Source organism: Falco naumanni, chromosome 8 (assembly GCF_017639655.2).
Source record: "Falco naumanni isolate bFalNau1 chromosome 8, bFalNau1.pat, whole genome shotgun sequence".
NCBI lineage: Eukaryota > Metazoa > Chordata > Aves > Falconiformes > Falconidae > Falco > Falco naumanni.
The window spans coordinates 6119650-6147536 of record NC_054061.1 but is presented as its reverse complement, the minus strand read 5'-3'; the positions used below and the strand labels follow the sequence as shown (position 1 = coordinate 6147536).

Here is a 27887-nt window from a genome sequence, read left to right as displayed (position 1 = left end):
AATGGCAAATATTTACACTCTATTTTGGGAGTTGAAACAATAGTATAAAAATTTACCTGACTGCGTTAGTGATGTATGTTGTCCTTTTCAGATGGAGATAGCAAATACTTGTGAAGAAACTTCAATTATTCAGCTGTAGGGAATCAGAAGAATTATGCCCAAAACTTGCAAACAATGGGTTAGACAAAGTCATAATCTTTTTAGAGAATATTTTTAAGTAGTGGAATTTTTTAGCATGGTGTGTAGTCTCTCAGCCTTGCATTATTCTTTTAACAGAAAATTTCACCTAGAAGCTTTTGTAGGTAAAAGGTGAGAGAGGAAATAACTCTGTCTACATTTTGCCAATGGAAATTTAAAGAATAGAGCTCAATGGCTAGATTTGCAAAGTTACTTCGTTAAAATCCCCTGGAGTCAGATGTCCAGATGCCCATAAAAATCTTGCCTTAAGTGACTTGCCTACGGTCACAGGGGAAGTCTGTGGCAGAACAGGAATTTAAATTGGCTATCTTGACTCTCTTAACATCATCTTTCCTCTGAATTAAACCATACTTTTTCAGCTACAGATTGCTAAGCGTTTCTGGTTTTATGAAGACCCCAATTCTACCGTAAAAGGTGTGTCTCCTTCAGCTTCCTATATAGCAAAACCAAGAGCTTAAGGTTAACCCATTCATGCCATCCAGATTTAGATTTTTGATTCAGTTGCCTGCAGTAGGACCTCTGAGTCTGCATTTAACCAGGAAATTGTACTGTGAAGAGAGTTACGTAGTGAGGATGCTCTGAATTTCCCTCTCCAGGCTGCATTGACAATATTGGGTGTCGGTATTGTTGCCTAATGTTAGATAGCTGCCTAAAATGAAGAGTCATTGGAAATGTGTGAGTTGTTATTTGGGTCTCTAAGAAAAGTGAGTCAGAAAGGAGAAGAGATGAAGTCTTAAAGTGAAATAGTTTTTTACTCAGCATGTTTTGGAGGAGCTGCTTTATTTGCCACAGTCACTATTCAAAAAGGAAAGAAAATCATCAATAATATTTAAAAACTAGAAGAGTTTCATAAATGTCACTTTGTGAAGTCAGGCTGAAAATCAGTTAAAAGTAAGGGCCATTTTTATTAAGTAACTTCTTTTATATTTCAAACTAAACATAACTACCACAGTAAATCATTGAATAAAAATGATGAGGAAAAAACTACCTCACGAAATCCCCTTTTAACACTACAAAGATATTTATTCTAACATATAAGTATATACATTTGTACAGATGGGTCATTTTAGGAGTTGAGCTCTATTCACCATCTTTATGTATAGGTATGCCATACCATGTACTGTGCTTTAGTTAGGGTAGGTGATTCAGTTAAGTGATCAGTCAGATAATTTATTTATAAAAGCTGTTATCCAAACTGTGAAAACTGAAAGACATGAACAATTAGAGCTTTTTTTAGCTATTCTTTAAATGCTCTATTTTTGAATGAGGACTCTGCTGTTAAGGGCATGGTATAATTTTTCTATTTTGTCATTAAAGGGGACATTATACACATAGTCCTCAGTTCTTTAATAGTCTGGATTCTACGCTTACTGTTGTCAGTGGATCAACATCTTTGCCCAAATTTACTCAGACCATAATTGCAGCCAGTGTAAAGAACAAGGGAGGGGCCCTGACTGCTTATTGCGAGGCTGAGAAAGGGCAGGGTGCAGGCTTGTCCGTCACAATTACATGGTTCCAAAAAAAGCTCCTGACAAGCAGTACTCACAGCAAATTTCTACACTGAAGTTTGCTTTTTATACATCTAAGATTTTATTATGGAAGAGATGGCAGCTGAAATTACGATTGATTAGAAAACCAATTTAGTAATTCATATTCCTGTTTAGATTAGTAGATAAGAAAAGTGGCATAAACCCCCAACTGATCATATTCTGAATAAAATGGATAAATGCACATTTTTGGGAAGACATTTGTTGAAGGCAGTATCATGAATTCACTGAAAAGCCACCTCTCTTCAGAGAGAGCTAATGTGCATGTTTTAAACTGTCTGACTTTACTCAAAGGTAGGCAAAATCACTGCACTGCTAGGTGGGCTGCTGCTTGCAGCTGGTTAGATGTAGTACCCAGTAAGTCACATGTATAGAAACTCAGTGCTCCCTGGAGGTAGCTGTCAGTATTGTAATTTAATCACCCTGGGATCTGCCATGGGAAATAATAAGACACGAGGAGAATAGTTAATTCTATGTAAAATGTCACGGAAAACCCGAACATTAGGCTCCAGATAAAAGTTAAAAATTCTCAAAGGGAAAGGAATGTCTGTACTCAGTGTGAACATAGTCTCCCAAACTTTAATCCCCATGCTTCCATTTTGGAGTTAAATAGCACTGGAATTCAGAATATCGATACCAAACTTACAGGCTGTTTCATTTTTTTTTCAAGTCCTAAGTATCCTAAAATGTTTTAATGTCTATAGAGGAGGCGGGAAAAAAAAAAAAAAAAGGTGTACTTGAATCATGGCTTCAAGGAACTGTCTTGTAGTTCAGTGCTCCCCAAAGAGGAGGCACTGGAGGATGCCGAGGTACACCTGTGTTATGGGCATATGCCAACACCCGGCAGTACTCACTGGGTAATGGAGAGGCTTCATTCAGATCCCTTACGCCCAGGTAAAATCTCACTTGGGCAACAGCAGCTACTTCAGACAAAATGATGGCCACAGTCACTTTATGTCTCTGAAGCAACACTGTATGCCTTTCATCTGCAGGCAGATTAAGCACTGGCTCAGCTACACCTGTTCCCGATGCCTTCTCTCTGCCATGGGTAAATTTTCAAAAGTTTAAGCCCGGTATTGCTTGGAGTTTCCCTAGGGCAGTGTGGCATTGCTTGCCCTGCAGCTGCCCTGCTTTCTAATGGTGCAATCATACGCTAAACTGACAGGTGTTGCAAACCTAAGTGAGCAAGGAGAAATAATAAAAAGGGATCTAAAGAGCTCAGAAATACGTGCAGGAAGCAAAATGAGATTCAAGCTGGAGAAGTGCAAGCTAATATATCTCGAGGAAATAATAAATTCAGTTCTGGCCAGCTCAATAGCAAAAATGTGAAAGGAATTTAGAGACAACCAACAAAAAAGATTAAGAGGCAAGACACAGTAGCTTTGCAGAAAGGTGAATAGCACCAAGTGGGCAGTCCTGAAGCCCTTACTCAGCTAATGTTAGGTGATCATGGTATTTCAGAACCTATTCCTATTCTCAGCCCAATAAATAATATAATTAGTATTCAGATGAACAGGTAATGAGGACAACCCAAAGGTGAGGAAGGTTGAAAGATAGGAACTGACCAAGCTGAACTGCAGGAAGCCAAGTGAGACACAGTATTTCCCATGGAACAAGTCTGCATCGGCATCAGGACAGTCTTAAAAGAAAACCACACTTTATCTCTAGTTTCTTATTCCATAGGTGTTTGGGCTGCTTGTGTGTTTATCACCTAGAATTGACTTTGTTGAAGTGACTTTGTTTCTAGTGGCTGGAAGAGATAGAGGATTGATTCTAAGTGCTCAGGTAAAAGAATGTAAGGGAAATGTGGGGGTTTGAAACAGAAGGTAGAAGGTTCTCTTGCATATATGATTAAAATGGCATATGTCTGTTTGACTTTGATTGTAAGGTGTTGCTTGTAAGTGAAATGGTCTAAGGAGATTACTACATTTATATTTGAGCTCAGATTAAAATTTACATAAATCCTAATTTCTCATATTGAAGCTAGACTATATTTATAAAATGTTTAATAAAATTCAACACAATAAGCGTTTCTATAATCTTGTATATTGAGTAATCCCCTATATTTTAAAATTGCATATGGGAAGTAGAAAACCAGCTGCTATGGTCATTGTGTAATTCAAGACAAGAAGTTGGATTGAAAGATAACATTTTCCGGGACACCTGAGCCTTGCAGGGCATTTAATTTTGAAAATTCATTTATAGCTGGTACTTCCAGTGTATATTTCGGTATGAAGTGCATATACTTCAGAATTACATATTTTTTCACTATGATTATATACTTCATTCTTGACATTTGTGTCCCTTGTCATTAAAAACATCAGCAATTCCATATACTTTCCAGCAATTTCTTTACTAAACACCTAGATCCAAAAGTAACAATTGCCATCTTGTATGTTGTGAACTATTTGAATCTGTTAATGAATCTGCTGTCCATGCACAATGTTTTAAATACAGGCAGCTAGATATAAATCATGCATTCCTGGAGGATGATTTTAGGTGACTAGGAAGCTGAACATCTGTTCTGTAAGTGAACAGAATGGCAGCTAATCTCATATTATCAGAAAGGCAGTGTGTTTATTCCCAAACTTTTTGTTTGATGCTTGGCTGTGCCTCAGTGTGGATGATGCAAATGACATCTTTCGAGAAGTAAGTGCACATAAGTTTTTGAAACATGGGCATGTCTGATTTAAAATCCTTTGCCACAAGTCGGTCATGCCAGCTGTTGGGAAGTGCTCACCAGTAACCATATGTTGCAATCAAGACAGGCAATTACTGTATGTCATACATGCTTTAAATTGAACAGGAAAAGCTTGTGTTTTTAAGGTAGAACTCCACAGGAACAATACTGTGCCACTCAGTCTGTACACCAGCTATTAGAGGGCATTGATGCTAATAAATACCAGCAGCACTACTTTGCAGTCATACTTCTTAGTTCGTGAGAGATCACTGAGCCAAATAACAAAAAGTCATTGCATACCCTTGGGTTACAATTCCACGTCTCTGCAGGAATAATTTACCCCAGCAAGAATTGGATTGGGCTGTGTTTCTGTTACTATTATTTCCGCTTCACAATTGTTTTAATTGTGACTGAGACCTCAGCCATTTGTTAACAATTTGGGTTTTTGTCAAAGGTGTGGCAGTGAATATGAGTTGTTTTGGAAGAAAACAGTTGGAACAAATTACTTTGATTGCTCTATAGAATTAATCAAGATGCCAATAAAAACAAGAGTCCAGATTCAGACTGTGTTCCTACAACAGTGGGAGGTACGACCAGAGTGTCTTTGTGGAAATTTTCTCCATGTTATTCTGTGATGTTGGTGAGAGCTGTGTGTCTCATGCTGTTGCTCCATCAGCCTCCAGTAAAATAAAGCACAGCCTCGCTTTGCTGATTCCTGCTGTTTGTGAGCTGCTGGCATCCTTTACCTTTACATGAGTTTTAGGTTCCCTCTCTTGCTTTCATACCAGTAGTGCACTTCTGATAGATAAAATGAAATGTTCTACTGCAGAAAGAAGAAACTGTACAGAAATGAAATGCAACTAAAAAAGAAAATAAATCTCAAGGGTATGTGTGTGTTTACAGCCAGTCTTCCCCTGGATGTCCCTTTCATCTAATGCAGAAATGTAAATCAGCTTCATGATAATGTTTTGAAGGCCTTGAGCAGCCGCTTGCAGGTGAGAAAATATGGAGAAAGTAACATTCTGCTTGCTTTTAATAAGAAACGTAGGATTTGGGATTGTAATGTGGGTTATTCTGTATAATAGAGGATATCTAGCAAGCTTCACAGTAGCGTAATTTTTACAATAGCTTCCAACAAACAGTAGAGACTGTGAACAAATTGTTTCTGTAAATATTGTGGTATGGCCAATACAGAGGTTTAAGAATCACTACTTGGTTGAATGCCATTGCTAACAATTGATGGTGGAAGTGGCTGTTCTTATCCTCCCAACCATGTACGTATCATCTTTGAGCTAAAGGAGAACTTTGTCTAGTTAATATGCAAAAGCAGGCACACCGCTGAGTTGCCTTTAATCTATCTCGTGCAAGGCCATGGGTCTTGAGGAGGATCAATGCAGTAAATACAAGCTACCCTCAAAGAGCTGAATGACCACACGATATAGTTTCAGCTACTGAATTACATTCAGAAGATGTATATAAGGTGTTTTTATTTTTGTGTGTGTGCCAAAAGAAATGTACAAAATCACTTTAAGTGGATTAGTAAATACTGATGAGACCTTGTGGTCCATGAGGAAGACTGTGAAAACTCATGTCTTTTTTTCCCATAAGTGGTGAATATTACCCCCTGCAATAACTATTCTTTGCGTTTGGTGTATGGTAAGTTTGGGACTTGTTTATAAACCAGCTCACAGAGCTGTTGAATTTTGTATTTTGCATTCACAGCATTCTTAATTTTGAAATAAACACCTTAGATATTCAATGGATTAAGGAGGAAACAATAGCTTTTCATACAATCAAATACTATGAATGGGTATTTTTACTGGAGAGGATTGTTTGGGGGCTGTAATCAGTCAGCAATGCCTGGATTTGTTGTGTTTTGATGAAAAGGAATTGGATTACAAAGCAGCTTGCCATTGCCTTGGAGAAGGCTGAGAACGTCAGGGTGCTGGACTCTTCAGAAAACATGGTTATTCTGCCGAGACTCTGAAATGGGAGCTGAACTATGCTGAAAATCTAGCTCCCTATGAAGATGTTATGAACTCTAGAAATCAGTGCCAAAAAAGTCCCCAGAATGGGGACACATTCTAATCATAACACACTGAACCTCAGCCATGATCAAATAATATACATCTGAACTCTGATGTGCAGTCCTGTGTTACTGCATCTGATTACATTTTATCTTGAGGCTTCAGATAAGCAACTGCAGAACTATTCAGAATGAGAAGCTAAAAATGCTTGCATTTGGGATATCTCAAAAACTATTTTTAGATAGCTACAGAAGAAATTCCTCTCCCACCCTTCTGAAATGTGATCATTACAATAACATATCTTGCCAAAGAAAGCATCTGTATCAACACCTTCTAACGTAAATGAACGGAAGTACTGACTTTGCCTATTATTATTATAAAGGTTGTTAGTACTGCTAATAAAATGTTTCTTAAGCTCCACAGCTAGATGGGTTTCCTGTGGAATTGTCTAAACCCTTCCAATGCTAACTGTTTTCAATATTAAGAAAAGTATTTGCAGTACTGCTGTACCAGAATAAGGCCACCTTTCCCAGGAAATACAGCTCCAGTTACAGTTGTATTGAAAAAAGGCCAAAAAGGCCAGAGCAGAGCACTTATAGACACATTTCCTTGTCATATGTGGAATGCAAAATTATTGCTGACGTGCAGCACTTCTGTTTAGAATTGAACTTGCAACGGGAAGCTAACTGCAGCAGGACCAAAAGGATGCCAGCAAAAGTACATGAAGACAGAGTCCTATACACTTTTGCCACTCAAAACCTTTCTGCCCTGCATATACAGAACACTTTATTTGCTCTTGGTTTCTTGTCTCGTTTCCAAAGCCCACAGGCTGCCTCGCCCTTCATCTTCCTGGATTCTTTACCATTTTCTGGCAGCCATCTGCTGCGTCTCAGTCGGAAATGTCTGCTCCTCTGTCTTAATTGAAAAAAACTCAACATTTTCTTCCAGTTCTTTTGCAGTGGATAGCACATCATAGACTTGCTCACAGTAAGCTGTATCTTTGTCTCAATAGTGTGCACAGAGAGAAAATGGGCAGATGCAAGATCAGCCTGCAGAGTAAAAAGTGGATGAGCCTCCAAACAATCTTGTATTCAAACCCAAATTGATTGCTGAACTTTCAGATCAATTTTAATTTCCCTTGATGCCTTATTCTAAAATAAATATGCAAGCTTTTTTTCATCAGTATTATCCAACCTTCTATTACTGCCGTTGCCATGATGTTCCAAGCAGCCATGTGGTATGTGTGTGAGAGATCTGAATACCTGCAGATCGGTTACAGTAACAATCTCTCTGGTCCCTCAGTTTAAACAATTTAAAATGTCATGTCAGGAATGAAAAAATATGAACCCCTGCGCAGCTAAAGAGTTCCTAGGAAGAAGATGGAAACCGTGGGTTCAGAAGCCTGTTGAATGAGATGGGGATAGTGCTGAGAAGGAGATGACCTTTGCCTTGAAATCTCATGTCAAGTTCGCATGATGGCAGATCCTGTAGTTTCTGAGTGCAGGTCCATGGAGCTCAGCTTCTCTTTTGTTGTGAAGAGAAACACCATGTAACATACGGGAGCATTAGTACATAAAGGGTAATAGCTGGGTATTTTGGGTTAACGTAAATATTAAACTAAGTAAAATAGTTTCATTATGAATGTGACAGTTTGACTAAGCAGCATTTAATGATTATAACAGCAGCGGTAAACTTTTTTCTTTTGTAATTAGCCCTATTAGGGTGAAGGCACATGGCTGACCTTAAAACAAGAATCAATATTTTTTTTTTTGCTTTTCTCAGTGTATAAGTATTTAGCATATGATGTGTATGTTTTCCCTTTTTCATTTCTTGCATCATTTAAAATACTGTTTGATCAACATCTAATGTGAAGTAATATCTAAGAAAGGATTGAATGCAGATGTTTAATGTAAGTTGCATGTTCTTTCACTGTTCTGATGTACCAAATTACCAAATCTTGTAACAGTGAACAAATGTTTATCCAAGTGAAATGCAGATTCATTATGGTAATGTTAGATTATGTTCTGAGGTAATGATTACATGGTCCATTGAGACTTGTATTCTATTCTTGATTTTTCAGCTGACCTGCTGTATGAATGTAGGCAAGTTATACCCTCACTCCCTGCCAGTGATTTTCTTACCACATTTATTATGTCTTGTTTATGTAAACAGTAAGATGTGTACAAAATAGTGAGTTGTTTACTGTATTTAATAGGATTTAGCACAATATTATCTGGTCTTGTTTGAATCTACTTGGCATTACAGTGATTCAAATAATTACTTATAATCGTGGCTCTTAATTCACTGCAATTGCCAATGGCATATTTTCTTTAGAGAATCTGTACATTAATCCTCTCTAATACTGATATTGTCATAATCATATTAAAGTTGTAAGAGGTTGAACTGCAAAATTCAAATCTAGTTAGTTAATGGCCTCAGAGAGCTTTGAGAACTATTTTCAGTTAGGCCTTAGTAAAGGTCAGAGCCATGTGAATATCAGTTTATGTAGTAACACTGGTCACCAGCAGCTCAGGTTGCACTGCAATCCTCCCTTCAAGTTTGAGAGCAGAATTTTTAGGCACTTGCCAGGTACCGCCCATCCTTCAGTTACCATTAGATTTGCATTTTTTTTTTGAAGACTATTTCCCTTTTCCTCTCGTGCTTGCCATGTCCAATTAAAAACAGGAGAGAATATAAACTTCATGAAAAGCTTTGATCTTGTACGATATCATGGCAATGTCTGTGCTAAAACTGAATTTAAAGGATGAAGCCAGGGAGAACACCATCAGTAAGCAAGACAGGTGTAACACTGAAATACAGAAAATTCTAAACAAACTTGGAAAAGAATGAAGCAACTCTTTGTCTTAGTAACCTTGGAAAAGATAGAAATACTTACTCAGACTGGTTGTAAGGAGCATTTTCTTTTCTCTCTTCCAACAGAACTTGGCAGCTACTAGCTACAATACAATGCCACCTGGGGGAAGAAATACTGTAGATTTCTCGAATACACTAAAAAGCAGCTTTTTTTCCCTTGTCCCTCAAAATCAGAATTGCTCATATTTTTGATGCATACATATCCAGTAGCAAGTAATGTTTGAGTAACAGCTTAGAGTGAAGGGATGAAGGAATCATGGAGATGGTATTTGTAACTCTCTAAGAAGAGTTCATTTTTCCATGTAGACAAAGTCAGATTTGTGTATGGTTTGTGCTACAACTGCATTTCCACTTTTGTTTGCTCTTGATGTATTTTATAATCAGTATAATTTACTCAGAGTTATTTCTTCCTAAAACAGCCAGTCAGGAATCTAAAAAACTGTTCAAACACTACCTGTAGTATGGCTCTGGGGTTAAGAAAAGGATTGTTACTGATGGTAGTGCCTGAATGGTTTGTAAGATCCCAGAACTACAACAAACTATGGTGAAGTCTGTGCTTTTGATTAATTTATGTAAAACAGGATAGAGTTTGGGCTTTACCATTATTAGAAAATGGCTATAATACTGAAAACTGTAAAGATTCTACATACGTTTTAGCACTCTATATGAGATGTCCCATGATTACCATTGTACTAAATTATTAAGTACTGCCAGCTGACATGATACACATAACATTTCTATAGATTATTTCAAGCGTGTTTCTAAGAGAAGATATAATTCAGAAGAATATTTGGGTCTTGTTGAAAATTTTAACCAGAGTCACTTCTAGAAACGAAGGAGTTGATACAAGTTTCTTCGTTTGTGCATCTGTGTTTGTGTGTACACAACCACCCTGAAGGCAGGTTTTACAAAAGGAAGGTACAGAGATTAAAAACTGATTAGTTTTAAGAATCCTCCTCAGTATCATGCACATCAGTACGCACATATTCTACAGAACATGTATTTCTTGCAAAACCTGTCAGGCACAGAATGAAATCCCTCTTATGAGGACAGCTGGAGAGTTATGCAACTTCAGGAGGATTATGCAGATGTGTATATGCTGTGAAGTTGCCTGATGGATTACGAGCCTGTGTAGGTTTGATTTAAAAGGAAAACCAACTTAATTCTCTTCTGTAGTGTATGGAATATTTCCAGAGAAGGCCAGAAGCCTGGAGTCTACAAAACTGATAGAGTCTGACTGATTCATTGGCCTGTTTTGGTGCCTTCAGTCTGACCAGCAATGACAGACCGACCGTGTTTAGGCAGGGCATGTATTGTTCTGTACTCTATTCAACAGAAGTTCTCAGTCTCCACAGAACTTGCCCAAAGTTCATTGTAGAAAGATTATTTATAATTTAGTCCTGTTTAAATATTTTTGTAATATGTCATCTAATGATGATGGATATTTTACAGTTTTATTAAACTGTAAGACATTAGGTAGACATGTTCTATCAAGAATTGCATCAGTTGTAATTAAGAGACAGATGTCATTTTACCTACTGTTTCATTGCAAGAATTTGATCATTTTAGTACTCAGGCACTTCCCTAGCAGGACTGTGTGCAAGAATAATCAACAGTTGTAAACAGGAATGCTAGAAGCAAATATGCAAATGAAAGGCACAGCTATTTCTGGTGGCTGATGGCTCTGTCTGCTCAACCAAAACATGCCTTCTAGCTGCAGAAAGCTGCAGGGAGTCCTGCAGGTCTGCTGTGCTGTTTTCAGAAGTGCTTTGGAGAAATGAACAAGCCTCACACTTGTGAACATAGACAGATCAGAAATTAAAGAGTTGTTCCTGCTTTTAAAGAATTCATCTTCAACACAGACAAGATACATGGACTGCTTTTGAAGTTCAGTAATTCATGTATCACACTGCCTAAAGAAGACAGAATCCAGAAGTTACGATAGGTGGAAAGGTTGTCAGGGAATGCAAAGCATATGCACTTTGATCATTGATACAGTATCCCTTATGTAGTATCACATCATTACTGTGAGAATGAAAACAGATTGATAAAATACTACGCTGTGGTTGGTTAACTATTTTGAAACTCAGGCAGCCCCAAAGCCCCCAAATTACCACATGATGGCTGAGGAAATAAACTGTAGGGTATCACATTTAGTAGACATACTTCATGTTTTTCACCTGCTTCTGTGTTTAGGGATTCTTTGCTGTCTGACTATGAAATGCACGTTAAATAATTGTCAAAACCTACATGTTAGAGGCTGGGATGCTATAAGCACAGCAGGCTGAAATAATTCAAAAACACATTGTCAGTAGGTGATTCTGATTGTATTAACATCCATTTCACATGAGGGTCACAACTCTGAGTTCAGTGAATTTACTCTTGATTTATATGTCTATAAAGGACAGGAACAATCATAAGATACTCCCTGTGATACTCTGAAATCAATACAAAGAACCAAAGAACAAGGAAGGCTGCTAACAAGCTTTCAGGTCATGGACTGAGCACTGCAGTCTACTTGTCAGCTATTGGTTGAAAGTGGAGCAAAAGCCAGCTATAAATTTGTGAAACATTAGATATCTGTTTGAAAGTGATTTTATTACATTTGTGAAATGAAGAAGGTCATTAGAAACATCCAGATTTTCCCTTTGTTCCCTTGGGGCTCTGAAATGCCTAATGTATGATTTGCATTTGCCGCACCAAGCCAGCTTTCTACAGCTTTGAATTTTCAGGTGAAAATTGTTTCTTATTATGCTTTCTGAATGTGTTTCCTTAAATTTCCATTTCTGTGAACTTGCTTTATTATTTCCACTAAACTGGACTTTCTTAAGCTGCAACAATTTTTTGCATAACCTCGGCTTTATTAGTTTATAAGGCAAACATACAGCATGCTTACCCAAGTTAGAGCTATTCATATTACAGACTAGACCCTATCATGTCATTTGAAGAATAAGCTGAAGAACAGCCAGAAACATTTGGTTGTTTTACTGCATGTGTTTCAATAATAGCCCTGGGCTTACTAGAGATTTTCCATGCTATTTTCTTTCAATGCTGGTGTGACACAATTTATAGTACACTCTAGGAGTGCCAACTCACACTCGAGTGTACTAAAAAGAAGGCAGTCATGGGACTCAATTTCTGCACTACAAAGGTGAACAGGAATTACTCTAGTCTTAGTCCTTGTCTTGAGTTTTTCTCAGTGACAAATGATGCAAGAGGCTTGCTTTAAAATATTCCTAAATAATCCCTGCCCTCATTTCTTCATCTGAATGACTGAAGGATGAGGCAGAGATTCCATGCGCAATGTCACATAATTTGGCAGACTTGGAAACTGGAGCTAGAGGAAATGCAATATTCACAACTCCAACACAAATCTCCTATTATAAAGGTAGAAAATGCACATTCCCCAAAATTTTCCATCTCCTGACTGCCTGAGAAGTGTTTTCCTCTATCTTTTAGGCTCTGTGATTGTGACCTTCCCACTGAGTTGGCAGTTCTCACTGAGTCAAATTCCATGAACCTTCTGAGCTTGTTTGACTTGAGGCTGCATATTCCATATTGGACAAGATCCCAGTAATCTCTTGTGCTTTTCCTTCTGAGTTACTTATATACTTAAACGGCAGCTACAGAAATTTTATCATTTTTGTGACTGATGAAAAACCTCTTAGAATAAAGGATTCTGTATAGCAGTAAATATTCCTTAACCTAATTTGTAAGGACTTTTCTGATCAAGCACAGTGCTGGCATATGAACTCAGTATTTCTGCCACTGCTTAAAGCTTAAACTCATCTCTGAAGATACAATTATTTACGGTTTTTGTCCCTTTCAGCTTTGTAGCTCCCAGAAAGCATGATTAAGGGAGGGAAAAAAAAAAAAGGCTAAGTTGCAAATGCATGGCATCTCTCGAGGTGGTAGTGTAGGCGGTGAGAAGGGAGAAAGGAAATAGCTTGAGACTTCTGTTGTTAAAGGTAATAATTATTCAGATAAACTGTTTATAGACATAAAGAATAAATACTATTTGAAAAGTGTGTCTACAAGTAATAGATAAGGATTGCGGGGGTGACTTTTTGAAAGATTATACCACCTGTCATGATTTTGGTATGAAAATCCTTATTTTTCTACTTGTTTCACTGAACTGCTGCACTGAACTTTGTACTTAGGCAGGTCACTTTCTTCACTGTATTAGTAACTCAATAGAGCTCAGTCTCCACTGGGCCTTCTAGGCACTACTTCAATACGAATATACAAATAATGATTCTGAGGCTGGAAAATCTCCTGGTCTCTTTGAAATGGGTATTTGTTTTTAGTGAAGATATAAATTACTAAGCTGTCCTATTATCAGAGTTACAGCTGTGAAATAGGCAACTGGAAAGCAGATTTTTTTTTATTTGAAGAGAGAATTGAATCTGAAGATCTTATAAGGCTTAATTTAAAAATTTCTCATGTTTCTTAACTCATGCATTTGGGGAAAGTCCTGCTTTTTGTCTGTACTCAATTAGATTTATATAAAAATATTTCAGAGGCATTTTCTAGCAGTTGTAAAGAATATTTTTGCTTTTTTTTCTTAATGTATACTCTTCATGTGTATCCTTACTCACTGAAACAATGCTTAGACGGAACAACCGATAAATGTTGTCAGCAGTGGGTGAATCAGTGAAAATGAGTGGTGTGGTTTTTTCTGGAGGGTGAAGAAGTCTGCATGGCTGAAATGCTTCTGAGATGATTTCTTTCTAGCAGAACAATTTGTAAGTATGGCTGGTTGAAACTGCTCTGTCAAAATTCTTTCTCAACAATAAATTAATATGTTGACTAGAAACATGTTTTTCCTCCAGACATGTTTCTTCTGGAAGATGTTGATTCTTCTCCTTTTAAAAAGCTGCAGTGCACACAGCCAAAATATTTCGGCCAAACTTGCTAAATGTTTTTCAGGGAAAATTACGTATAGCTAGATTTGCACTGGGAAAAAAAAACTAAACCCCTTGATTGGGGCCTAGTTGTCCGCAGCTTTCTTTGTAGGTGAAGCTGACAGTTAAAGAGATGCCCAGAGGGTGACAGATCTTAGGGCCATCTAACTTTTGTTCTGTCTCCCAGATCTTGCACAAATCTGAACGTAGTGACTTGCCCAAATTTGTGGCACAAGATGTTAGATAAATTCTGTCTTTCTGTAAAGGCTGAAGCATGTTGACAGGCAGAATGGGAATGCTTTATTGTCACTGACTGTGTATTTGATGTTTCTGAGATTTGAGACCTAGGAGAGTTATTTTGGCACTGGATTGACATGAACAATATGAAGAAGGGTAGAACAGTATTGAAAAAGTGTTTGGTTCGTTCAGTGACTCTATTTTCTCCCCTCAAAATAGATATCTCATAAACTGGAAAGGAACTGGTTAGTAACAAATGAGAATTCTTCAAGAGGGAAATCAAATGTCCCAGTACTAATTAGTTGAAATTAAGATCATTCAAATATTTATATAGGGAAGGCAAGTATTCCGGGAACATGCTGGGATAAATCACATGGCTGGAATATTAATAGCGAGGCAATAAATCTGCACAGAAATAATCAAGGTGAAAACGTAGGGGAGGGATTGTACTATTTATCAAAAGACAATTATACTAGCAGTTAAATACAGATGTTTAGTGAAAGAACTGGTAACAATGAAATTTTATGTGTTATGCTGACAGAGAAAATGTAAAGGGGAATTAAGATGGAACGTTTACTGTGGGCCACAAAATCAGGACAAAGTGGCTGAACCAAATACAAAAGAAGGTAAAGGAAACTTGGATCCCTACTCCTAGGTTTTTTTACTTCTTCCCCTGCCTCTGAGTGCAAACGCACGTGTGCATACAGTTCAGCTGCAAGCCTGTAGTCAGGTAGGAGCTTTGGGCCAGTGCAGAAGCAATCTGAACCTGTTCTATCAATGAGCACAGACCCACAAAGGTGTCCACAGCTGGTCCCTATGTGGCCAGCATCTGGCAGATTAATCTTTTAGCCCGTGCAATTTACAGGCAGCCTGATCTTTTTACTGTCTCAGGCTGCAGGTATCCTACATGGGCAGCAGACACACGGAGCGAGGTTGGGAAGAATGCCTGCTGCTCCTTACTGTCCTGGAAGGCTGTACACTTGAGTCTTAGATAGCTAAAGGGAGAGTTAAGCCCCATTGTCCAGCAGTGACAGGTTTCAAAACTACCGTGTAACTGCTTAATTTTGTCAATAAATTTCCTTAAGCCACTGAAGTTCTGGGGCATGTCCTGTGTGGCTTCTGTCTCAGCAGAATCACCCAAGTCTTCTGACGACCTGCCTGCCTGGGCAATCTGGTGGGGGCTAAGGAGCTGTTCCTCAAAAATCTCAGGATGAGCATGCAGAGAAGATGTCAATCAATATTCATACAATCAGTAACTCCCCTGTCGTAGGGAAGATTTTATTAGTTACCAATTAAAGACGTACATATTTTTTTGTAACAATACCGCATTTCTTACTCCAGGAATCAAAGTGACTAGCCTGGGTATTACTGCTTTAATTTAGTTTCTTATAACTTTTTTTTTTTTTTCCTGAGAATATTTCTTTTGCACTTTCTTAAAAAAGGAGTGGAACTTAAATTATTCAAAAGAGCTTGATGATTTGGTAATTTATTAATTGTTACATTGGTCTGTTTTTTCTGTGATGGATTGTTTCATTACTGTGCTCAGGTAAAGGGGGGAAAAGGCAGGACTGTTCCAGTTTTAGTTACTGCTCTTTAGCATATGCTGCCTCAAACTTAGCATTAAATACATGGGGTTTTTTATAGGTAGTATATAATATTGCCATGTAATGGCAAAAGGGTTCAGATAATATAGAGCCTGGAAATGTCAAGTGTAGAGGAAGTGAACTGGCATGCTCTTTTAATTTTTATTCTTTTTTATTAATTTTTTTAATGTTGCATATTCAGAAAGTAGGCATACCACTTCAGGGTGAAATCAATGATCTGCATAAGAAACAATGCAGGCAACTTACAGTCCTTTTGCAGAAAGGTATTGTACTCCTCATAAGGAGGTCAGAAATGAGAACTCTCCTTTCTGGGGAACCTCTCATGTAAAACCTTTGGAACATGAGGGCTGTAAGCAGACTCTTACCTGTTCAGGTGATGGCATGCCCTTTGGAAAGCGCACAGTTCTGCAGTCCAGCATCTCCCCTCACAGCCCCACTAACATTGGGAAAAGATGGATTTTCCCTTGAAAACAGAGATCTTGGAAATCTCAGCTACAAGGTTGCTTGTTGCAATGTGCAGTTATACGTGTGTTGAATACTTCCATAGCAGCAGTTGGTGATTTAAGCTTAGGATCTTTTCATTTTACTAAGCAAAATTAAATGTTGAGAGAACATCTCCACAGGGAAGGTTTGACTGCAGTTTATACAGATGTACCCTAGCTAGAACAGGAACCGATAGCACAGACTTGGTGTGGACTAGAAGATCTGTAAATCCAGGTAAATACTCAGATAGTCTGTGCTGAACTCCATGTTGGTTCAGTTATAGTGCCGTTCATGCCTCAGCTAGCTTGTTTAAAATAACTTTGGATATTTCAGCATAAGTTGCTAGAACACCTTTCCTTCAGACTAGGTACTTATTCAGGACATACTATCATTTTCTCCTTTCTGTATGCCTGTCTCCAGCAAAGGCAAGCATCTGTGTGATTGTAGTCATGTTTGGCAGCAGCATAGGCATACCCTCAGATCAAACTATCAGAGCACAGTTACAGTATCTAGTCCTCCTCCCTTCATTCCAGTAAAATAAACTTGATGTGACTTCATTCATACCAATTAATTTAGAGGTTTGTGGACTATGAGTAATGCAGCAGTACATACATTTCATGTTGAATTTTTCTAGTTAATTCTAAAAAAATTTGAAGCATCCTGCTGGAGACAGCCATGGCCTGGCCCTACCTAGGCAGCGACCTTGACTGCCCATGTCAAGAATCCTGGGCAAATAGTTTAGGAAATGGGCAAGAACTAGTTCTGAGGAGGGTATTCCCCTGAATTTCTCTGCTGTAGTAGTGTTACAGTAGGGATGTAAGAACTTACAGTAGGGATGTAAGAACTTGTCTTCTTGAATTTTACACATTCTGGGCTCTGTGGTGGTTGGCATGCCTTGGACCACCTCCTCAGGGTCAAACACAGATCCATTTTTCCTCTGGAAGGATAATGGGGTCATTGCTGCACATGTGGCACATCCTCACTTGGTCTAAATTGGCATTGTGAATCCATTGCAGAAAATCTTGGCTCTGTTGAAGTCAATGGCAAAACCTCTCACTGACTTCAGTGGGGGATCAGGATTTATTCCAGTGAGTTCAGTGGAAACACCAACTACAGATCTGGTGCTGTTGTTTGACACTTGTTCTCAGTTTGGTTTTGTTTAAAATCTTAAAGAAGGTTGTAAAACAGCCCCACCAACCCCTGGAGCCCATGGAGCTTTTGGGTCTCGTCCCGCCCCCCCCCCCCCCCCCCCCCCCTTCCCCCCAATAAGATAATAACATGCACATAGAACTTGGTTTCTGTATAGAAATAAACTACATGAAGGCAGTTACTGATTCTTTTTATTTGTATCATTACTGTGCAGTACAGCTGTTATCCATGTTAAAGCATATTTTCTAACCTCAATTTTTTTCAAGATAAAAATTCATCTTAATTAGTAGAACTATTGGCTGGGTTGTTTTGTGTTTCTACAATATACTGTCTCCTTATTTTTTTCTAGATGCATCATATACAAATAGAACTTGGATTTCACATACAGGACCAATCCTTCTCCCTTTCAAGTTTAGGAGCAGAAGTTATTTCAATTTGAGCAGGATGGGATGGATGGAACATAAAAAAGCCACATCATCAGCTTAAAATATAAGTCCAATAAAAATGAAGTTGGAACTTTACCAGCTATGTACTGAGGAAAGTATATGAGATTTTAAGTAAGAGAAGCTGTTCAATATGGACTCACAAACAAAACAAAACAAAACACAAGCCGACAGAAAAACAAACCAAAAGGAAGAACTGGGAGAAGCCCGGTGCAGCCAGAAATCCCAAGCGGAGGTAATTTGAAAAGATAAGTAAAGGGATGTTTGAATGTAATATAAAAAATTATCTACTCCACTATTCAGAATAATCTTTCCCTTTTAATCCTTAACCTAAAAAATGAGAAAACCAAACCAGAACAGCAAACCAAGCAAGCACAAAACCACATACTGCCATAATTAGGCTTGGGGTCTGTAAAAACTAGTCACTGGCATTGAGCTGTACTATCTAGCTGTTACTGTTCTATACCTTTCACTTGTGCTCGTAATATAGGGGAGGAAGGTAATAATTGGACCCTTAGTTCTAAAGGAGCAAGAAGAGTGAAGGATACCCAGGAAAATTCCTTGGCAGAGGACCAGCTTCCTGCAGGAAGCCATTGCATACAGATTTCCAGAGGGATATCCATGCAGATACAGTGCGAAGTGGCCTGTGGTAGCTGGGGCCATGGACTGGCGAGGACAGTGGGCGAACAAGAAGAGCTGTTAGGGTTCTGCAAGGTTAGAGTGGTGAAAACAGCAAATGATAATGTAACAGCTGAGTAAATATCTACATTATCTGAAAGGAATAAGTGGTATGGCATTTATCCTGGCCATATGGAAACAAATATAACTTGTTTTTTTCCATAAGGGCCACTCTTGATTATTTAATTATTTTAAAGGCTCTTTTTCTATATTGTATTTATAGTACTCCTGAATGCTTTCAGGGTCTGGCTCTCCATTTGCAGGATACTTAATATAAGGTTGCTTTGGAGCAAGTAATTTCAGTCTTATTAGCAAATAATCCAAATGATTTTTCCCTTGAAATGGCTGCTTGGAGTAATTTATTCGATCAGACGAAGATCTCTGATCGCGGCTTGTCTGCGTTGGTGGCACTTTTTCCATTTGGTCCTTGCTTTCAGCGGGAACCCAAGACTCCAGCAAAACTCACGCCGAGGTGCCTTAAGTTTGCCTGGTTTGGCCCTGGTCTCCCTGGACCACCAGTTCCCTGGGAATTCGCAGCCCGGAGCGGGGGCGGCGCAGCCCGCGGGCCCCAGCAGCGGGGCACTGGTCCCAGCGCCCGGCGCCGGGGTGCCGCTTCTCGCTGCAAACCGCGCCCGGCCAAGCCCCATCGCCGCTCCCGGGGCCCGGCCCGGGCAGCGCCGCCGGCAGAGGCAGGGTCCCGGCAGCGGCAGGGTCCCGGGGGCGGCGCGGCGCTCGGGGCTGCCCGGCGGGGCGGCAGGGCGGGCAGTCCCCGCTCCCCTCGGCCCGGCTGCGCCGTGTGGCAGCGCCTCTGTCAATCAGCCTGACTTCACTCCTGCACGCCCTGTGTTTCCAGTATTATACCCCCGCCGCCTCCTGGTGTCTCTGCTTCGCTGCGAGCCGGGAGCGCGGCCGCCACTGCCGCTGCGGCTGCGGCTGGGCGAATGCGCGGGCGGCGGGGCGTGGGGCAGCGCTGAGCGGCGCGGAGCGGCGCGGAGAGGCGCGGAGCGGAGCTGCCGCCTGGCCCGCCCCGGCTGCGGGAGGCGCGGCGCTCGGCCGGCTGCGGGCAGCCCGGGCGCCGGCCCCCGCGTCGGGCCGGGACCGCCGCGATGGACCCTCCGGCGGGCATCGCCTGCCTCCTGCTGTGCTGCGCGGTCGCCCTGCCCGCCGGCGCCCTGCGGCGCCCCGGGGACAGAGGTAGGTCTCTGCCGCGACGCCGCGGCCGCCCCGCCGCCTTTGGGCTGCTCGCCCTGCCCTGCCGCCGCCGGTGCCTCGCAGCCCGCCCGTCCGAAGTGGCGGCTCGTCGCCCCGCGGCTTTCCGCTCCCCTTGAACTTCTTCTGCGGCTACTTTTGTCGGGTTTCCAGTTGTTTCCTGCAAGCGGCAGGCGGGGACGGGGACGGGGAAAGGGACGCGGGAGCCCCGCCGGCGGTGACAGCGCTGCGCCGGTGCCCGCGGCCGCCCGCAGCCTGCCCCGCGGAGGGGGCGAGCCCCGGCGGGCGGGCGGGCAGGGCTCGGTGCCTGGAGTTCGCCGTGCGGGATGAAGCACATGGCAGCTCGTCTGCCTCCTCCTACTCCTGCCCCGGCCATCGCCGCCGTCCGAAACTCCGCGGGCTCCCGCGGAGACCGCTGCCGATCGCTGCCCGTGCCCTCCCCGTCACCGGCCGGCTCATCCCCGCCGCACCGGGGGCAGTTTGAGGGACGTGCCGTTCTCTGGCAGGCTTGCCACCTGCATACCGAGCCCCTGCCCCTGCCCCTCCGAGATCCCGGAGTGGGTCAGCTGGCCACCTGGGTAGCCCCAAAGTCCCCGAGGTGACCCGGCCACTGACCGGGTGGGTGGGGGGTGCGGGGTCCCGGCTGGGTGAGCAAAGGGTGGTGGGACCCTGCGGTACGGGCAGGAGTGCGGGGTCCTTGTGGGGTGGGGAGGCTCCCGCTGCCGGCTGATGTTCTGGGGAGCAAAAGGCAAGTTTGAATGAACTCTGCACACTTGGTGCTGGTGAATGAAGTGCCTGTACAGAGTGCAGTGTCCATCCGCCTTATGTAAGTGTCTGCTGCACTAATGAATAATGGAATAAAAATCCCGCGGCATCAGGATGTGTTTAGTTCTAGTATCTCTTTCCTCTCTTGCTTTGTCCCTGTAAAGATCCAATTCTGAGGAATATAGAGGATTACAGCCTTGTCATCCCCACCAGCACCGATTCAGAGGGCAGGTTCCTATCCCACTTGGTGTCTGGACCACCAAAAGCACGCTTCAGGAGAGCTGCGGAGGACTTGCAACATGAAGCAGCAAATGAGCAAATATTTTACAATGTCACTGTTTTTGGAAGAGAGTTTCACTTCAGGTTGCGGCCAAACTCCAGGCTAGTGGCACCTGGAGCAACAGTTGAATGGCAGGAGGACTCTGATGAGACTCACATTGAACCTCTCTATGGGAATTGCCTCTATGTTGGGGATATCACTGATTTGCCAAACGCTTCAGTCGCTATCAGCAATTGCGATGGACTGGTAAGTTACTTTTGTTATTCTATCAAAGATAATTACATTAATTTCCTACAGTCTTTAAATATAAAATGTGTGGACTGTCAGAAACTCACACCTCATATGGTAACTGTGAATGCAAATTAAGTAATGTTCCCTGGTGTGGGAATAGCTGCGCTGCACCAGGCACTTCTTTACAGACAGTGGCACTACAAGTTTGAGCACATGCTCTGTGGCAGCTACTCTGGAACAGAGCAGCTGAAGCCAGGATTTGTATTGGTTTGTGGTAAAGTTACTTGAGGTGTCTGACGCTTTGAAACAGAAGATGAAGTGGCACATGCTCGGCATCCGCTTCCACTTCTCACTTCCAGTCTGCAAAGGGAAATTTTACAAGAGTTAATCCCAAATAATGGGCTGGACTTCCCTGGAAGCAAATTTGGTAGGTAAAGCATGGTTTTTTGCCCTGGAAAATTTTTAATTTATTCAGTCTTTTCATGGATCTTTCATTTGGTGAGTTTCATTGCCTAATCCAGTGATTGATGGAAAGTCGCAAAAGAGTTTGAGTTTTACGAGCAAAACAGCTCCCTGTGATACATTTTGTGAGACTGTGTGTTTTACAGCTTGCTGCAGTTCTCTGTTCTGGAGTGCATGGTCAGCAGTCAAATTACAACTGTTTGTCCCTGACATCCTAAACTGTCATACTGTCATTTGAACAGTAATTACTGCACGGCAATTTGTTTAGTGAGAAAAGGGCTACGTTTTTGATCATGAACAATTTATCCAGCCAGTATTTTCTTGCTCTACCCTTGAGAGTTCCTAATTTTGAGATTACTTAATTTTAATGCATTCTGTTCTCTGCATAAAAAGCCAGGATGAGTCAGTTGTATTTCTATTTATTTTATCATAGAAAGTTGTTAATTTGCTGTGCCAAGAAGATAACATGTATGGAGATAGTATGTCGGCTATCCGAGAATGGAATGAAATCAAATGCTTCTCCCTTTACTCTTTCCTGTGGTTTCTCCTAGCCATGTGCATTCCTGTTTTGAGAAGCAGGTTTTAATGTTGCAGTTGTTTGATGTGGACAGCTGGCACAGGGCAAGAGGCACACCAGGGCTCAGCAAGAAGAACAATTCAGAAAGCAGAGAATGAGCCTGCAAGCCTGCCTCTGGTAGGGAAGCAGAAGTTCTTTGCTCTCCCTGTACCTAGCACTGATCGTTTTTGACTTGCTCTGGGCATTGCAGAACTGGGTGGAGCCAGAGCCCTTCTTCCTTGTTGATCTCTGCTGAAAGGTGGAGGAAGATCCTGTTGACAGCTGCTGTTTGCCTTGTGCAACCTCATCAGCACAGGTGTGAACTGTAAGGGCAGTGGCGAAACTTATTCCTTCCTCCCCGTGTAAGCCGGAGTGTGGACTCCTTATATTTGGAGAAGAGAGTTATGACAAAATACAACAGGAGTTAAAGCCAAAGTATGGATAAGACTCAAAAGATCCAGCACCTCATGTTACATGTATAAATGACAAAGTGTTTATAAAGCTCTGCTCGTCTCACATTTTGTAACTTCTCAAATGCAAAGGAATGAAACCAGGCCTCTGGCACTCATAAATGGCTAGAAAAGCTACCAAAAGAATTTTAGTTTTCAACCTATATCTACAGCCTGTGTGCCTGCTTCTTTCCAGCACTGTTGTTTTCATTAGGAGAAGCGGGAGAATTCATTTAGTGTGGGAGCTGCCATGTTCTAATCTGGATGTCACACTGGTTCTCGAATGGCACTGCAACTTCTCTGGTTCTGCTAATACATTTGGAAATGTCTTACTGTTTCTTCCAGTGCGTATCTACATTGTAAGTGTTGCAGGGCAGAGGCATGTTTGGTTTTGCCTAGGTTACTGAAGCTGTTCTGCAGGAAGCATTATCTCAATAACTTTAAGCATCTGGCCATAATGATTTCCCTGAGATTGTGCAGCAAGTCTGTTGTGGAACAACAAATTGGACTTCAGTCCCTTGGGTACTATGTTCTGTCTCTGCCCATTCCCTCCATCTCAGCTTCTTTCTTTCTGGTGGGGGGAGAGTTTAAAAAAGGTATCAGTAGAATTACATGAACTCCAAGAAATTATACTAACGTTTTCCCAAAAGCCACTGGTCCATGGACAGCGATAATGAGCAGCTAACCCACTGAAGTTAATACTGCACTTAACTGTCTCTTCATTTACCTTTTCATTTGTTGTGTTTGCAGGGAGTATTGAAGAGTCTCTGGAGCAATGTATTACTAACAAGACATTTTTAGAGACCACTGGGCTGTATGTTATTCTTGGGTTTATTGGTATTTCAGATGTGAATGAAGACATGGACAAAGCTATTCTCAACTCGTTTTCTATGTCCATCCTTTTCTTCACACCTAGTTTACTTCAGTGTGAAGTAAACTAATTTCTCAGAGGAGAAATTCCATAGTATCATGGATTTTCATTCAGTTGCCTAACAATACACACACCATGGCCGATGTTTCTAACATACCCCAAGTATTTCCACCTGCTTTTCTAGATGACTCTGGAGATAGTGATGGTGGAGCTCTCTGACAACTGAGTTGTCAACTGAAAAGTGTTAGAGTTGTTTGTTATAAATGTGCTTTGTTTAAATCCTAGTATTTTCTCAAAGTCCTTGTGTTTGAAGGTGGTTTGACATCTGTCTGTTCTTCTAATGGGCTTCCAGCTTTTGCATCCAGACATTAGGGCTGAAATAACATTTGAATTGAAGTTTCAAAGTTTGATCTTTACATTGCAAACTTTCGTTGACTGAATCTGGTTCAAGTCAGTGAATGCATCTGCCACCTTGCCAACTTCTGATGTTATTTCCTCTGAACATCCCCTTTGGTTTGCACTTTACTGCCAACTGTGTCTTATTTTCTAATTATTGTCTGAGAAGGGTCTGTCTGGTGGTGTTGGTATTGCCAAAATGAGAAGTTGTTGGAAGGCATTTACATGAAAATAGTAGCTCTGCAAACATATTTTTGAACTGTAGTATAAATGATGAAGGTTTTTAATCTGCAATAATTCTAAAAAGTTAAAAGGTACAATGAATGCATATACAGAATTATCTCCTGCCCTGAGTGAGGAGATACACAGTTAGTTTGGGTACTCTCAGCTTTCTGTAATGGAAGTCAGTAACAAAATTAGTTGTGTTGACCTAAAAATCAGATCAGAGACAAATGAAGAGAAGTTCTGAAGTATGTAGTCTAGGTGTCTTTTCAGGGCTGAAGCGGGTCTTTACAAATCATTGGAAAGTTAAAGCTAACTGGAAGCTTTTTTAATGGCTGTCTGAATTATGGATGTGATTTTTACCATATTAAACCAAAAAGTTTTGTGAAAGCTTTCCAACTTAAGAACACCCTGGGCAACTTGGTATCATCTTGGCATGGTAGCATTCAGACTAATTTTCCACTGGGTGGGAAGAACCAACATGGTCAGCTGTCTGTGGCCTGCAGACTGTTGGGGAAGATACTGTGCTTTGAGTATGTTCTTGGTCCTTGGCCACATCCTTACTAGTGGATGCAGCTGGAGGATGAGGGAGCTGGTTGTCCTCTCCAAAGATTAGTTGTGAAGGAGAATGGAGACTGTAAAAATGCCGTAAACCAATAAAGAGTTAGGATTATGGTAGTTCTTCCAGATTATTGCCTGAATTACGGGAACTTGCTTTCTTCACCCCAGCAGATGAACCTGATATGCATCTGAATTTCCTATTTTGTTAAATACTTTTGCAGTTCTTGAGGCAGATGTGCCAAAAATGTCTTCTTCAGGTTGACAGGATGGCAGTATTTGGTTGTGGGACTTCAGAGACATAAAATCTCTCCCAGTCTCCTCATAACATTCATAGTCTGTGGGCTAGAATGTGTGCTTAAACAGAAGCAGATACAGGAGAAACACAATATCAGCACCACATCTGGTATGGATAATGAGCACATGATTAAATTAGGCTGCAGTGCAGAGTCAAACTTACTGACAGGATCCTAAAAGACTGATGATCACAGCTTCATGTCTAATAATCAGTGTGATCTAGCACCCACTGAAGCAGAGGGACATCAGTTTCAGTAACATAACATGATGTCTTAGCTCTGCTTCATTAGTATAATCCTCTTCCTTTTTAAAAAGTTAAAATATCATCTGTCCAAAAATTTCACTATCTTATCATTAAAATAGAAAGTTATTAGAAGTAGACATATAGAAAGGAAGCTATTCAGGACATCAATGGTTGTGTGTTTTCTTAGGGAGCTGTAAGCATTACATGTCTTGGGGTACCAAGCCGTAGTCACCTTGCAAGTATAACGGACATAAGCGTTTCTTCGTATGTGATGAAATAGGCAGGGTTTGCTGTACATTTCAGCCTTTACTGTTTGCTGTAATAAGTCTTGCAGACTGAGAGAAGCCTGGTGGCTGGCTGCTTGCCCAGTTGCTATTTCTTCTAGAAATGCTTAAGACGCCAGCAGTGCTTTTTAGACTCATGCCCAATACTAATAGTAACTGTAGTACTGGGCTGACCTGGGTGGGTTTGTGGTGATCCGTTCACTTTACTAGCCAGTCATGAATCTTCAGGAATTAACCGGTGCTTTGGCTGCTGTCAGTGTAAGTGCATGTCTGTCAGTTGTCCCAGGACTTTGTTATGTATTATTTGTACTATTAGTATTTTCTTTACTATTTCAAAATCAGATAATGGAATATTTTTATTTTTTGCAGTCTTTATTTCACAAGGGCGTATTCATATGATATAATTTGTAAATTGTAAATGTAGGAGCTCAGGTTCCAGATTCAGTCAATGGCCTTTCCCAAGAGTAATTCCAACTATCCGTGTGAAATGCCCACGTTTCACCTTCCAGGGGGAATACTCCCCCCGTCCCTCCTGCCACGTTCTCTGCATTCCTGAAGACATTTAAACACCTTGTGAAATCTATCCTTGTTTAGTATAATTCGGCTTCACTTTGAGCATGAGCTTGAGCTCTTTGAAGTAAGTGAGTTTTAGGGTTATATTCTTAAATACCTCCCCGACAGAGATGCTTTCTTGGAATTGGCCACAGAGCTGAAGCTGAATCTAACTCACCTTAGGTGGATCATGTAATTTACCTGGATAAGAGGATGAAGGATCTGCTCACAACGAATACACCAGAAGACAAACATGCTTATATAACTGTGTTATTTTTCATTTTAGACATCCATCTCCTGCTTTCATATGGATTTACAATTTAGTTTTGTTTCTTTTTTATCTGGTTTTCGGATTACACTAGTTTGTGATGTAGCAAAAAAGCAGAACTCAAGGTAGCACAATATTGCCTTCAAAGTCTGGTTCAGGTTGACTGCCTGACAGTTAAAACAGATGCCTGCTACAAATTATTCCAGTAATTCTTTTTTCTATGCTAAGTTCTTAGCATTTACATTATGATCAGGTTGCATCCATTTTTAGTGGATTAAAATTTGGCATATATAATCTCTTCAATTTGGGAGTATTTTCTCTTTAAATTAAACCAAAATCAAACCAAAGTTGCCATCTGTTTTTTTGTGTAATGGCAAAACCCACTGTGGGCTTTTTGCTTTTTGGACAAGTAGAACTATAACACAGAGTTAGAAGAAATGCAAATAATTCCTGTAACACAGTATAGAACAAAATTTAAAAGCCATTCTCTTTAAGAAAACAGCAGCCCCTTCCTCTGCAGATGGTTGGAGTGGGATCTCCATTAACCCACACGGTCTTTTGAATTTAGCTGGGGTTTCTATATGCTTAAACCAAGCATGTATGTACTTTTTAGCACAGTCAAAATCTGACTGGACATCCACATCCACACACATGATATAAAAGACCTGCGTGACTGAAAGCAGTGGAGCTATTTTGATGCCTAACATCCAAGCATATCCATATATTTTCACAGGACAGAGACTTTGCTTCATAACCCATTCTCTGCGTTTCTGCCGTTCATGTCCCTGGCCAACATCAGCCACTAGTTGGACAGCCCCTTCTGCTGTGTAAATTGCAGAGACTTTTCCTTTTAAAAGTTACAGTCTGAAACACAGAGACTGTAAACACTATGATTCAGCCTGTAAGTGGAGTAAATTATCCTCATTTTGCTGTCCTTAAAAGAGACTCCGTCTTCAGTAAGTGCTGTTTTTTTCTTTGTATCTTCTGTGCATGGATCATCTCACCTACATTTCATCTGAGAGCAGAGTAAGTCGTTTTCTACATCATACAGGTGGACACCATCTGGACAGAATATCCTCAGGCAATCAAAACTGGTATCTTTGTGGTATGTTGTAGGCCTTTGGATAAAAGATAGGTATTTCCTTATGTCCTATTTGACCTTGTGTTTCATTGTCCTCATTGTGGTAGTATCTCAGCTGTACTATTCTCTTTGACCACACAAGAACTAATTTTCCAACCAGAATATTAAACCATGTGCATCCAAGAAAATGTGCTTAATGGCTTCTTCTACTTTCCATCTTGAAAGATCCAAAAATAGTAACTAATTTTGATAGGACCGTAATTACTTTCTGGGGTAAGCAGAACATCTATTTTGAGAAGTCTGCCCCCCTTCAGCTTTCAAAGGTGTGTCCCTCGAAT

The 27887-nt window shown here is 40.8% G+C and overlaps 1 protein-coding gene across 2 annotated transcripts in view; it reads left to right on the top strand.

Annotated features, from left to right (window-relative positions):
• Positions 1-27887, top strand: part of ADAMTS2 (ADAM metallopeptidase with thrombospondin type 1 motif 2) — a 261540-nt gene that overhangs the window by 54327 nt on the left and 179326 nt on the right. Inside the window, exons 1-2 of one of the 2 annotated variants that reach the window (XM_040602874.1) lie at positions 19741-20018; positions 20963-21324. The exons of the other annotated variant lie outside the window; for it this stretch is intronic. Coding sequence (XP_040458808.1) covers positions 19931-20018; positions 20963-21324 — 450 coding nt within the window. The 5' untranslated portion in view covers positions 19741-19930. Of the gene's footprint in view, positions 1-19740; positions 20019-20962; positions 21325-27887 lie in introns of those variants that run through there. 2 annotated transcript variants of the gene reach the window in all.